The following is a 13934-nucleotide window of genomic DNA, read 5'->3' as shown; positions in this document are numbered from 1 at the left end:
CCAGAGCCCCTGCCCCTCTGGACTGGATTAAGGGCCTTCAGTGTTTCTCAACCAGCCTCACGAGTCCCCTTAGGGGCACCTGAGAGAAGTCGGGGGGGGGGGGGAGTACGTCAACCCAACTTAAATTTGGAGAAAACTGAATTTTGGTTTTAAGTTTGACAGCGCTTTCTTCTTTTTGTACTTTTTACACCCAAAAATGTCATCTCCCGCCCGGCTCCGATTAAGTTGTTTAAACCAATGTGTTGCAATGGTACCAAAAAAATGGATGTGTCTGGAATTGTAGGTACGGGGGTTACTTATAATGTGTGTGTGTTTGTTTGGAAAAGGGGTTCTTTATTAAAAAAAAAAGGTTGAGAAACATTGGATTGGGTTAACACCTATTTACGCCAGCTGAGGAGTTGGCCCAGGATCCTGGCTCCACACCCCTTTCTAAGCCCGTGTCCTGCCAATATTCCACAGCCTGGTTATTAAAAGCAAATTCCGCAAAAACGCCAAACGCTCCATATCCAGTTCCCCGACCTCCCGCGCCATGAGGCACAGAGCCAGCCTGTCCCCGCCCCTTCCCCAGCCCCGCCCACCGGATCAGAGCCAGCACCTCCAGAGGGCCCGGGACTAGGCTCGGCGGCAGCTAATCCACGTGGGGGTGGGGGAGTCTGTAAAACAGGGATCCAGAGAGCACCTCTCTGCTCAGCCCCGGGGGGGAAGAGGGTGAGTTGGCAAACACATGCCCTGATTTGCAGATAAATTCCCAGCCACAGCATCTGCAGCCTTGGTGTGCTGTTCCCACCCGCTCCGGGCAACGTTTATAGTCAGATTTCATGGATTCGGTGGGTCCTACAGCAAAAGAGAGAGATCCAGGGAGAGGCGTCCTATTTATTAGGTGATTTACGGTAACATCTAAAATCCCCATCTGAGACCGGATGGAGGGAGAGGGGGTGTCATGCTGGGTGCAGCGCAGACACATTGGTAGCTGAGATCAGGGGCCTAGTTATGCCGCACGCTGCCCAGACACCCAGAGCCCGAGATCAGGCACCCCATTGCGCTAGGCACTGTACACACAGACCTGGGGCCCTCCTGCTCTCGGGGCCACACACTCCTAGTGAGACAGCCCCAGAGGTCCCACAACCAATATTGAGGAAGGCCGGGAGTGGAAACAACACTTGGGGAGACTCGCCAAGGCCAGGGTCAGAGCTGGCCAGTTGGGGAAACTGAGGCACCAGCTCTGGCTGGAAGAAAGCAAGGCCCAACAAAGGTTAGAAGAGTGACCATGAATAAATACATGAGTTTCCTCTTCGCATCAAAGGGAAAAGAGCCTGAGATGCAGTTTGCTCTGTGGGAGGGGACATGCCCGGAGTTCTGGTTCTGGAAAAGCCCCGGGGGAGGAGTGGGTGGCAGGCAGGACTTGAAACAACAACAGAAAACATTGACACAGTCTGAGGGCTGCCAAGAGCAGAGAGCAGCACCCCCCCTCCCCCCCCCCCGCCTCATCCGGCTTTGAGCCGACCCTCCCGCCGGGGGGCCCAGGGCCGAGCCCTCAGCTCCGCCAGCCCCAGAGTCCCGCGAATTCGGCTCCTGATGCTCCTCCAGCCTCGGGGCCTCCTGCACGGAGGGGCGGGGTCTTCAATACGGTCCCGTTCCAGGGCCAGATCCTTGAGCCTGGTCTGCACTCAGCCGCGGTCCTGGCACAGAGACGCTGGCACCAGCAGGACCGGAGAGCCGTCCCTCGGCTGTCTCCGATGCGCCCGCACCTGGAATCCCGCCGGCGGGTCCGAGCGCCCCCCCCCCCACCCCCCGAGATCAGAATGGAAAACTGGGCAAGGAAGGGTCAGGCCAGTGGGGGGGGGGGGCTGGAGCAGCCTCCATATGAGGAGAGATTCAAAAGGCCTGGACTGATCAGCTTGGAAAGGAGCAGACGGGGAGGGGAGAGGTCAGAGGCCGGGGCCCGGCGAGTGGGGGAGGGCAGAGCTCACAGGCCAGGGCTGGGCGAGTGGGGGAGGGCAGAGCTCACAGGCCAGGGCTGGGCGAGTGGGGGAGGGCAGAGGTCACCCCCCAAACTCTCTGCCCCAAGCCTGCCTCTCGGTGCTGAGAGAGAAGCCCTGGACTCAGCAGCCCCACTGGGGCAGAGGGCAGAAACTCATTCCTCCTGTGGCTGGTGGGGGCCAACAGCTTCCGTCCCCCCCCCCACAATTTCCATCAGCCAGGGCTGGGCAGGTTAATCTGGCCTCGTGTAATGGGCCTCAACGCTGGATGTTTATAGGCTCTGAATAGTTAAGCAGCATGTTCCACGCCCCCCCTCCCCACAGGAAGCATGCCAATCATTTCATTTACAGCGAGGGGAAACTGAGGCACTAAAGGGAAACAGACCTGCCCGTGGCAGAGTGGAGGACAGAATTTGGGAGTCCCTGGCTCTCAGCCTCTCTGCTCCCACCCTTCAGATCCCATTCTCCATCTAGAGCTGGGAACAGAAGCCAGGACTCCTGGCTCCCAGCCACTCCACTGTCACCACTAGGCCTCACTCCCCTCCCGGAGCAGGGAGCACAAAGCCATCCATCATCTACTGGTACGTTAGTTTCTCCACCCCTGTTGGACCCAATTAACAGAGACATTAACAGTGGCTGATTTAAACCAGCTGACATATCTGGCCCAACATATGGTTTCACTCTCTACTGAGCCACAAGGCCTCTGAAGTGAAACCCCGTTTAACAGCAGCAGCCGCCCACTTGTGGGGTGGGTGGGGGTGAAAATATGATGCTCCCCATTTGCCACATGTAACTACCTACATCAAGCCCCGTTCCTGTCCCCTTCTCTGTGCCCCGCCTTCCCACGTTCTCCTTTTACCAGCGTGAACCAGGAGTAACTGAGTGGAAACGTGCCACAATGTAAACTAGGAGTCAATTCACTGGAAACTCAAACCCAGTGAAAGCCAAAGATGAGGTCATAGTGATGCTCCCTCCCTTTACCAAAGAGAGCTTTTCTCCCAAAGGCTACTCAAGCATTTGAGTGAAATCAGCACTCACAAAAAGAAAGTGCTTTGGAAATCCCCGCCTGTTCTGATTTCACAGCTTTGGTATTTCCTACCTGATCCTTATCTGCCTGCCTGAACAGCCCCAGCCTGAATCTGCAATGTTTAAAAAACCCGAACCATGAAAAAGCCCCTTTCTTTCCTCTCCTGGCTTCCCACATGCAACACCCTGAAGCTGTCAGGGCCGCGGACGACTCCCGTGGTGCAGGGCTGAGCCTTTCGTGCCCCCTCCCCCACGCTGCTGGCAGACACAGGGTCCTTCCAGTGGTGGAATCTACTTGCTGCTGACTGGTCCAATTCAGAGACTAGAGCGGTTCAGAGTAAACATCCCGCTTCTGTCTCCTGACTTCTTTCCCACCACACCCGCCCAGCGGTGAGACCCTCACGCTTCCCCTACTGGCCCCCTGCCCCAGCTCCTTATCAGTTTCTTTATTTGCCTAAAAATTATCCAATAGCCAGGGGCCTGAATCCGACACCCTGAATGTGCCCCTTTTGGGCTACAGCCCAGGGCAAGCGGGCCTTCAATCAACACGCACGGCCCCCTCTACCACCTGGGAGCAGGCACGTGCTTCCATGGGTCAGAGACCCCATACTGGCAGCTGATGGGGATTCTTCTCAAGAGCAAGGGGCTGGGCCTTTGGCTAAGTGGGGAGTCTACTTTAGCCCCTGTGTGTGCGCGGCACAGCAGCCTCACGTGACGTCCTAGGTCCATGTGGATCGCTTAAACCAGCTGAACTGGGCAGATACTGGGGTGCCCAGAGGATGGGGGAAGGTGCTGCCTGGCATAGGGCAGCCAAAGCAGGAGGGGCAGAGCTGGGTTTCTGTGGGGAGGGCTCTCCAAAGCTGGGGGAGGTGTGGGCAGAAAGCGGGAGCCAGGACTCTGGGACCAGGGGAGTCCAAGCAGAATCCCATGCATGTGCACACATATTCACATATACAGACGTGCACACTCACACGTCTATGCACCTGCATGCACACTCACTCATACACACACACACACACACACACACGTCTGTGCACTTGCAGGCACACTCACTCACATGCACACTCGCACACGTCTATGCACCTGCATGCACATTCACACACATGCACACTCATATGCACCTGCATGCACACTCACACTCACACATGCCCATTCGCGCACGTCTATGCACCTGCATGCTTGCGCGCACACACACGTGCACTCGCACACATCTGTGCACCTGCAGCAACACTCACACAAATACACACTCACACACATCTGTGCACCTGCATGCACACTTGCTCACACACATACTCGCACACATCTATGCACCTGCATGCACATTCACACTCATGCACACTCACCTGCATGCACACACTCACTCACACACAGACATGCCCACTTGCACATGTCTAAGCACCTGCATGCACACTCACACACATGCACACTTGCACACATCTATGCACCTTCATGCACACACACACTCAGACATGCACACTCCCACATGTCTATGCACTTGCATGCACACTCACACTCACACACTGAACTTTCACGCCCAGCTCCGGCACCTCACCCACGAGCCAGCAGCCGTGTCATTTCCGAGGCCTCTGGCGCGAGCTGAGCAGCTGTGCGCTTGTCTCAACCTGCCTCCTCCGCCCCGACCCGAGAGCATCTCACCACTGCTGGGAAAGGGGCAGCTGTTTTTAACCCGCCCCCCGGCTCAGAACCAGACGCCTGCCCAGAGAGTGAGCATCCAGCCATTGAAACCACGTCCTCTTCCCTCCTGTGGGGTGAAACAGAGCAGGCAGAATCCCTCCAGCCACCCCCTAGCTGTCTAGCTAGCTAGCTATCCCCACACACCGGATCTAGCCCCATGCACACAGCCACACGTGGGACTCGGCGCTGCTCTACCAGGGCGGGGCACGAGCTGAGTGGAAGTCTCCGTGTGCAGGGTGCTGGACCTCGGGGTGCAGGGGTGGGGCTGCACACTGCCCTCTGGCGGGAAGAGGTTTCCGTCAGACCCAGGGTTTGCGCTTGGGTTCAGTGGCGCCCAGCACAGCCATGTGCAAGCTGTTCCAGTGTCCCTAGCAAAGCCCAGGGGGTTCAGGAGCCTGGTTCCGAGACATGGGCGGCAGGAGGTGGCTGGGAGCCTGCCCTTCCGCGAGCCTGCAGGCCCGGGCGTAGGGTACCCTATGCTCAAACTTCCTCGCTACCTCCTGGCTCTACCTTCTGATCAGGCCGGGCACAGCCCACCCCGTCCCCCGGGCGCTCTCTTAGTAGGACACAGCAGTGGGAGGAGGAGGGGGAGGAAGATGACAGGCACACACACCCACACACACACACACACACACACACACACACACACACACACACACACACGTCTCCATGGAGCCGGCGTCAAACACACGCCGCCTGGCATTCCGATGGCGTTTTGGGGGGCAGTGGTGAGAGCGTTGCCAGCAGAGCTAGGGAAGTGACACCTCCCCTTAGCTCGGCGCTGGGGAGGCCACATCTGGAGCGTGGTGCCCAGCTCTGGGCCTCCTGCTGCAGAAAGGACGCGGACGCATTGGAGAGGGTCCACGGAGGGCGACCCAAACGATGAGGAGGCTGGAGCACATGGCCTACGAGGAGAGGCCGAGGGAGTTGGGTCTGTTTAGTCTGCAGAAGCGAAGAGCGAGGGGGGATTTGAGAGCAGCCTTCAACTACCTGAAGGGAGGTTCCAGAGAGGATGGAGAGAGGCTGTTCTCAGGCAAAATGAGGAGCAATGGTTTCAATTTGCGGGGGCGGAGGTCTAGGTTGGGTATTAGGAAAAAATCTCTTTCCCTAGGCGGGTGGGGAAGCTCTGGGCTGGGTTCCCTAGGGAGGGAGTGGAATCTCCATCCCTAGAGGTTTATACATCCAGGCTGATTGAGTTGGGGTTTCTCCTGCTTTGGGCAGGGGGCTGGACTTGATGACTTCTGAGGTCTCTTCCAGCCCTAGGATTCTATAAAGTCTGGGAAAGGCAGGCACCCAGACAGTGACAGGTGGCTTCAGGCTGCAGGGCTGGGAGGGGTGGCTGTCCTTCAATAGCCCTCGTGCCGGGCCACCACTGCCCCTTCCAAGAAATTGGCAGGGTCTCACCAGCACCATTGCCTGCAACAAGAGAGCCAGGGGGCACTCACTGGAGCTGGAAAACAGCACAGGCACATGGGCAATCTGTGGAACTCCCTGCTGCAGGAGGACTGGCGATTCAAATGCTGCCTTGCATCACCTTTTCCCAGGGCAGGAAGTACTGTTTTAGCTGACTGTGCTAAATTGGATTAGTGTGTGTAGATTAGTGTACATGTGTGTGTTTACATGTGCGATGTGTGTGTACAATTATGGATGAGAATTCATGCATGCCCCAAACACACACATCCTTACATAGGAGGGCATACATTTGCACAGACCTGCCTATATGTGTGTTTGGATGTTTGCATTGCACTAACTAAAGCATGTTTGTATTGCAAGCATGCATTGCTGCATGTATATGTGTGTATGGGTTGTGTGAATGTGTGTACTACACGTGTCCATATTGAGTGCATGAGTATCTGTGCACACGTGTTTATGGATGTGTGCATGTGTTTGTATTTCATCCATGTCTGTATTGCAAGCCTCTCTTGCTGTGGACCTGTACACCTGATTGCGGGCTTTCCTGTACTACATGCAGCATTGTGCTGCCTGCAGGTGTGTGTTTGCACGTGTGCATGTCTGTATTGCATGCATGTGTGCATGTTTACCTGCGTGCTTGCACGCCTACTCCATGTATGCACGCTCGTAGTGCACGTGCATGTGTTGCACACTCATCTGTGTGTGCAACCCATTTGGAATGCAATGGTGCATCTGCAGCACAGACCAAGCAGGACCCTGAACCCAGGACAGGAATGTGAACCCCTAGTATGAGAGCCAGGCAAGTGTCTGCATTAGTACCCGTGAGGAAGTGTGTGTGTGTGTGGGGGGGGGGGGGGTGATGAGTTCAGACACCCCAGGAGCAGAACAAGGGAGGGTGAACCCCCAAGAGCAAACAGCTGAGTCAGCTGATCATGCCACCAATGCTGAGTCAGGAACCAATGCTGAGTCAGCTGATCATGCACCAGTGTTGAGTCAGGGACCTTCTGAAAGCTGACATTGCTGGGGAGTGACATGTCTGCATTCACCCCACAGGAGGCATGACGGGGTCATTGCCGCTTTACAGACTGTGCCCAAAGGCGGAGCCAGGTTCGCCCCCCAGCAAGGAGGGCAGGCACCGACTTGCTGCTTGCCCATGGAATTGCACAAAGCAAGCGACGCCCCGTTCACCCAGGAGGCAGACGGGGGCTGGGCAGGGCGGACTGGCGCTGGAACCAGGTTTGGGGTGGGGGAGCATCCCTCTCCTTAGACCTGTTGAGATCGGGTTGTCAGCTCTCCCGGACGGAGAGAGCAAGTGGCACCGATCCAGGAGAGCTGGCAGCCCTCGGGGCCCAAGCTGGGGGGCTGGGGAGGCCAGGGGGCTGAGGAGCCCATGGCAGGGCCAGCAGGACCCCAAGGGCCACCGGGGGGTGACAGAACCCTGAGGGCTGGACCCTGGGGGGCCTGATAAAGCCCATGGCCCCAGTGGGCTGGCAAAGCACATGGGGCTGGCAAGATTCTGTAGGAGCCACCCAGAGGCCAGGACCTGGGGCGCCGCTGGAGGAGCCAGTAGTGGGGCCCGCCCCCAGGTGTGGGGGAGCTGGGTGCACACCCTGAGGGTGCTGCAGCACCCACACCCCCTACTCCCCACGCCTATGGGGCAGATCAGCCGGGGGCCATCCGAAGGAAACAAGGAGTCTGGGGCAGTAGTTGCAGAAGTGAAAGGCTTCCTGGCCTGGAGATGTGGCCGCAGGGCGCACAGGCTCGGGAGGGGGGGGGTCACCTCGGGATGCGCTCAGCACGAGGGGCTGGACATGATTGTGGGGAGACCGGAGGAGTGGTGGGGCCAGCCGTGGGGAGTCGCTAGGCAGGCGGGAGGCTGGGTGTGACCCATATGCCGGGAGCCGGCTCTAGCCGGAGCTGCTCGGACAGAAGCAGCCGCGGTGACAGGTGGGGGGGGACCCCTCATGGGTCTGGGTGCCCCGGAGGGCGAGCGGGGTTAGACGCAGTCCATGCACCAGCTGCCAGCACTGGCGGGTCGGCTGCCTGCTCCTCTCTATGCCAAGCAGTGAAAGGTGCTGCCAGTACACGCCCCCCCACTCCACCCCCACCAGGTCTGATTTTGGCATCATCCCAGTTCCAGGCTCCTCCCCCAGTCTGGCTACATCAGGGATCCGGAGGCACTCATGCAATGTCATTGCAGGGGCCGTAGGCAGCCCCCATCTGCCCCTCCTGCTTCCCATCTACCCCCTCCAGCTCCCCATCTGCCCCCTGTCCCCAGACCCTTTGAGTGGGTCTAGGCCAGAAAATGCTTTGCTGGTCTCCAGCCCCTTCCACCAATTAACCCTCTCTGTTTCCCCTGGGTGGAGTGTGTGTGTGTGTGGGGGGGGGGGTGTCACACATGTTATGCCCATTGTACAGTGGGGAAAACTGAGGTACGCGGCAGGCAAAAATCCTTAAGCACTATCCCAGGGGATCTGTCCTCCTTCCTTGTGCAAGATCACTAGAAAATCCCTGAACCTAGGCTAGATCATCCTCAGATTCTGAGCCCAGCCGCCACCTCCAATTAGAGGCAAAGGCTTCTCCCTCTCCCCTCCTGCCCCCAGCCGTTCCTGGTCCCAAGGGCAGCTCCCTCCAAGAGAGGCAGGGAAAGGGTTACCCTGGAAACCTGCCTTTTTCTCTAAAAGCAATGTTCCGTTGCAGCTTCTTTAGCCAAAGTGCCCAATTAATTAGGGAGGAAATGAGGGGTCGGAACCAGGGCCGGAGGCTACATCTGGCCGGGGGTGAGCGGCGCCATCCGTGCCGGGGTGCTGGGCTGGCACAGAAGTGCCCACGGCGTGGCAGGATAAACGGGGTCTGCTCCTCTCGGCCCATGCAGCCACCTGGCTGCATGGTGAATTCAGGGCTTTGGGGGGGAGTCGGGGTGCCCCCCCGGGGTCTCACCCACTCACCCCAGATCTGATGGGCACAGAACATGGATCTGGGAGGGCGGGGGGCGCTCAGAGCTGTATGGACCTGCTCCGTAAGCCCTCAGTCTCAGATAACCTGGGACTGCCCCTTGGTTTGGGATAAACTGTCCCGAGAAAACAGGGCGAGCAGATTAGTCCCAATAAACCGGCACAGGAAAGCAGCATGAGGGGATTAGCCCAGATAAACGGGCCTGGGACAGCAGTGTGAGGGGATTAGCTCTGGTAAACCAGCCTGGGACAGCGGTGTGAGGGGATTAGCCCGTGAAAACTGGCCTGGGACAGCAGTGTGAGGGGATTAGCCCTGGTAAACCAGCCTGGGACAGCGGTATGAGGGGATTAGCCCGGGTAAACCAGCCTGGGACAGCGGTGTGAGGGGATTAGCCCAGATAAACCGGCCTGGGACAGTGGTGTGAGCGGATTAGCCCAGATAGGCCTGGGACGGCGTGGTGTGAGGGGATTACCCTGTGTAAACCGGCCTGGGACGGCGGTGTGAGGGGATTAGCCTGGGTAAACTGGCCTGGGACGGCGGTGTGAGGGGATTAGCCCAGATAAACCGGCCTGGGACAGTAGTGTGAGGGGATTAGCCTGGGTAAACCGGCCTGGGACGGCAGTGTGAGGGGATTAGCCTGGGTAAACTGGCCTGGGACAGCGGTGTGAGGGGATTAGCCTGGGTAAACTGGCCTGGGACAGCGGTGTGAGGGGATTAGCCTGGGTAAACCGGCCTGGGACGGCAGTGTGAGGGGATTAGCCTGGATAAACCGGCCTGGGACAGCGGTGTGAGGGGATTAGCCTGGGTAAACCGGCCTGGGACGGCGGTGTGAGAGGATTAGCCCTGGTAAACCGGCCTGGGACGGCGGTGTGAGAGGATTAGCCCTGGTAAACCGGCCTGGGACGGCGGTGTGAGAGGATTAGCCCTGGAAAACCGGCCTGGGACTGTGGTGCGAGAGGTTTAGCCTGGGTAAACTGGCCTGGGACAGCGGTGTAATGGGATTAGCTTGGATAAACCGGCCTTGGACAGAGGTGTGAGGGGATTAGCCCCCAATCTCAGGGTACGTCTACACTACAGCGCTAGTTCGAACTAACTTAGTTCGAATTAGTTAATTCGAACTAAGCTAGTTCGAACTAGCGCATCTAGAACTAAAAACTAGTTCGAACTAGCGTTTTGCTAGTTCGAACTAGCGCGTCCACACTGATTGGACGCAGGGGGGCATTTAAGGGCAGCTGAAACCGGTTCTGGCAGGGCATCAGGTCAGCAGTTGCTTTGTGTGGCTGCTGTCTGAGGCTATCTGAGGCTCGTGCTTAAAGGGACCCCCCCTGGACAGCCGGTTCTCAGCTTTTCCTGCTTGCTTGCCAACCTCGCCGAGGGACAGCAAAGCGTCGGTCTCTGTGCCCGTCTGTGTCGGTGCTTCCCTTCGGGGGGGCCGCCGCAGGTGGCAACATGGAGCCACGGCTCGCCCTGCACCTTCTGGTGCACGTTCTGGACTTGCTGCTGCAAGCCTGCCAGCAATGGCTCGAGGCTGCCTGGCACCACCTGGGGAACGTCAGCCCCCTGCCTCTCCGCCTGGCCGCCCTGGGGGCCGTGGAGGAGCCGCGGCGGCGCCCCGGCACCGGCGTGCCCCGCCGCATCTGGCGTCTGGACACCAGCAGCGACTGGTGGGACCGCATCGTCCTGGAGCGCTGGGACGACCGACAGTGGACCCAGAACTTTAGGATGAGGAGGGACACCTTCCTGGAGCTCTGCGAGTGGCTCGCCCCTGCCCTGCAAAGAAGGGACACTCGCATGAGGCCCGCCATCCCCCTCCAGAAGCGGGTGGCCATCGCCCTCTGGAAGCTCTCCACGCCGGACAGCTACCGATCCGTCGGGAACCAGTTCGGCGTGGGGAGATCCACTGTCGGAGCAGTGCTCATGCAGGTACGGCGCTCGTCGGCCACCGAGCCGGGGGGGAGGGGGGCTGCGAGGAGGGGATGGGCCGCCCCAGGGACAAAGGGGGGGGCGGGAGGAGGCGAAAGCGCCCCGCACCGGAGGGGTCGGGCTGTCCCGGCCGTACTACACGCCGCCAGGGGGGTTGCTTCCGGCAGTGGGGCGCGGGGCACTGCCAGGGCACGCACGCTCCCAGCCACCCGGGCGCCCCACTGATTGACGCTTTGCTGTGTCTCTCTCCGCAGGTGGTCAAGGCCATCAACCGGGTGCTGCTCCGCAGGGTGGTCCGCCTCGCCAACCCGGATGCCGTCATCCGGGGATTCGGCGCCCTCGGCTTCCCCAACTGCGGGGGGGCCATCGACGGGACGCACATCCCCATCCGTGCCCCGGAACACCAGGCGTCCTGGTACGTGAACCGAAAGGGGTACTTCTCCGTCATCCTGCAGGCCGTATGTGACCACCGGGGACAGTTGACGGACATAAATGTGGGCTGGTCCGGCAAAGCACACGACGCCCGGGTGTACCGGAACTCCTCCGTGTGCCAGCGGCTGCAGGACGGGACCTTCTTCCCCGACCGCCACATCAGGGTCGGGGACGTGGACATGCCCGTCTGCCTGGTGGGGGATGCCGCCTACCCACTGCAGCCCTGGCTCATGAAGCCCTACACGGGGCACCTCAATCCCTCCCGCCAGGCCTTCAATAACAGGCTGAGCAGGGCCCGCATCGTGGTGGAGGGGGCCTTCGGGCGACTGAAAGCCCGCTTTCGATGCCTCCTCACCCGTCTGGACCTGGCCGAGCACAACATCCCTCCCGTGGTGGCGGCATGTTGTGTGCTCCACAATTTGTGTGAGCGGAAGGGGGAGGCTTTCTTGCCAGCCTGGATGGCTGAGGCTGACCGCATGGCTGGACACTACGGTCAGCCCCGCACCGCCGCCGTCCGGGAAGCCCAGCGGGGGGCCATCCGGATCCGGGAAGCCCTGCGGGAGAGCTTCCAGGTGGAGGAGGAGGAGGACTGACCTCTCCCTGCATGCCCCACCGGGGCCTTCTTCCACCCTACCCCCCCCTTCCCCTTTCCCCTCCCTACCTACTGTCAAATAAAGACACCTGTTTTTCCAACAAAAACGTCTGTTTATTTCACAGAACTGGGGTGGGGGAGGGAGGAATGAAGGTGGGAGAAGGGAGGGGGAAACCTGGGACGAGGGAGCTGGAAGGGGAGGGGAGGGAAGGGAGGAAGGGAAAGGAAAGCTCAGGGGTGGGAGTCTGGGTGCCTCTCCCGTCTCGCCACACTGCGGGTCCGGGGGCGTCGGTGGGGAATGGTTGTGGAGGGGGGGGCAGAGAGGACAGGGGGTGTGGAGGAAGCAGGAGCGGAAGCAGGAGGAGCAGGAGGAGCAGGGGGAGCAAGAGGGGGAGCAAGAGGGGGAGCAGGGGGAGCAAGAGGGGGAGCAAGAGGGGGAGCAGGGGGAGGAGGAAATGGAAAGCGGTCTAGCAGGCTCTGGAGGTGGCCTCGCAGGGCACGGCCCTGCTCCTCCAGGGCCTCCAGACTCCTCTGGCGCAGCCTGAGGTCCTCCTGGACCCAGTGGTCCTGGAGACGGAGCTGTCGGTCCAGGAACCGGAGATGCCGCCTCTGGTAGTCCTCCTGGTTCCTGGCTGTCCTGCTTGCCCGGGCGCGGGCGGCTGCTGCAGGCGGGGTGGTGCGCCCTGCAGTCCCCGGTGCTGCAGCTGTGGTGCAAGAAGACCAGCGGTCAATTACCCCAGGGGCCCAGGTGTGTGAAACCCAGCTCCCCTCTGCAAGGCCAGGGCCCCTGCAGGATCCCCAGCTGCTGCTCCGTAGTGGGCAAGGCCCAGGCGCACGGTCCCGGGGCTCCCTCTCGCCCCAGCCCCCCGTACACATAAGGGGAACACGAGGGTACTCACAGGTGGATGCCTCCCCGGCCTCTGATGATGCAGGCGAGCGGCTCTGTGGGGTGCCTCGGGGGTCCCGGGTCCTGGGAAGGCTGGCAGCAGGCTCCTGGCTCTCAGAGCCCTCTTCCTCCTCCTCGGTGTCCAGGAGCGGTCCCTCTGCCCCGGGGTCAATCACGTCCCGGGGGGCAGGGACGGCATGAGGCCCCAGGATGCGGTCCAGGGCATGGAAGTGGGGGCAGGCCTCCGGGTCAGCCCCTGGCAGGCAGGCCCGGGAGTAGGACTGCCGCAAGTCTTTAATCTTGCAGCGCACCTGCTCCCGGCTGCGCTGGTGGCCCCTGGCGGCCAGGCTGGCAGCCATGCGTCCATAGACGGCCGCGTTCCGGTGGCTAGTGCGGAGATCGTGGACATTTGAGGCTTCCCCCCAAACCTCGATGAGGTCCACGATCTCCGCACTTGACCAGGCGGGCGCCCGCCTTTTGCGCCCCCGGGCAGGCTCCCGGGAGCCGCCAGGCTGGTCGTGGGGAGCAGTGGAGGGCTGGGAGCCCTCGGATGGCTGGCTCATCCTGTGGCAGGTGCAGGCTGTGCAGGCACGGGTGCTGGCAGCCTTGCAACTGGCACAAAGTGAGTAGCCAGCCCGTGGCCCTTTAAGGGCTCCGGGGCCGGGAGGGGGGCAATAGAGTTTCCCTGGTGTTGGCCAGAGTGGCCACCAGGGAAACCTGGGAAGCCTTAGCCTCCCACTAGTTCGAACTAAAGGGCTACACAGCCCTTAGTTCGAACTAGCTAGTTCGAACTAGGCGTTAGTCCTCGTAAAATGAGGTTTACCTAGTTCGAACTAAGCGCTCCGTTAGTTCGAATTAAGTTCGAACTAACGGAGCGCTAGTGTAGCGCATAGGAAAGTTAGTTCGAACTAACGTCCGTTAGTTCGAACTAACTTTCTAGTGTAGACATACCCTCAGATGATTTGCAGCCAGGGGTAAATCCTCTCACACTCGATCGCGGATCACGTGGGCGTGGCTGGCGGTGCGAAAGGGA

The 13934-nt window shown here is 60.1% G+C and overlaps 1 protein-coding gene across 1 annotated transcript; it reads right to left on the bottom strand.

Moving 5' to 3' along the window:
* Positions 1 to 12102: 12102 nt before the first annotated feature.
* On the bottom strand, positions 12103 to 13655 carry LOC142823860 (uncharacterized). The gene is made up of 2 exons (XM_075915514.1): positions 12915 to 13655; positions 12103 to 12719 (listed from the first exon to the last, which is right to left on the bottom strand). Exons 1-2 carry the CDS (start codon positions 13462 to 13464, stop codon positions 12247 to 12249), a joined length of 1023 nt encoding a protein of 340 aa, XP_075771629.1. The 5' UTR covers positions 13465 to 13655; the 3' UTR covers positions 12103 to 12246.
* Between the last annotated feature and the right edge of the window lie 279 nt (positions 13656 to 13934).

Source organism: Pelodiscus sinensis, unplaced genomic scaffold (assembly GCF_049634645.1).
Source record: "Pelodiscus sinensis isolate JC-2024 unplaced genomic scaffold, ASM4963464v1 ctg34, whole genome shotgun sequence".
In the NCBI taxonomy this organism is placed as follows: domain Eukaryota; kingdom Metazoa; phylum Chordata; order Testudines; family Trionychidae; genus Pelodiscus; species Pelodiscus sinensis.
This window is presented reverse-complemented; position numbering and strand designations above follow the sequence as displayed.

What these genes read in the sequence shown, in the direction of transcription:
- LOC142823860 (XM_075915514.1), bottom strand. Translation starts at nt 13,464, where the DNA reads ATGAGCCAGCCATCCGAGGGCTCCCAGCCCTCCACTGCTCCCCACGAC. An exon ending in GGCCGGGGAGGCATCCACCT is followed by an intron (nt 12,720 to 12,914) that starts GTGAGTACCCTC and finishes CTTGCACCACAG; the next exon opens with CTGCAGCACCGGGGACTGCA.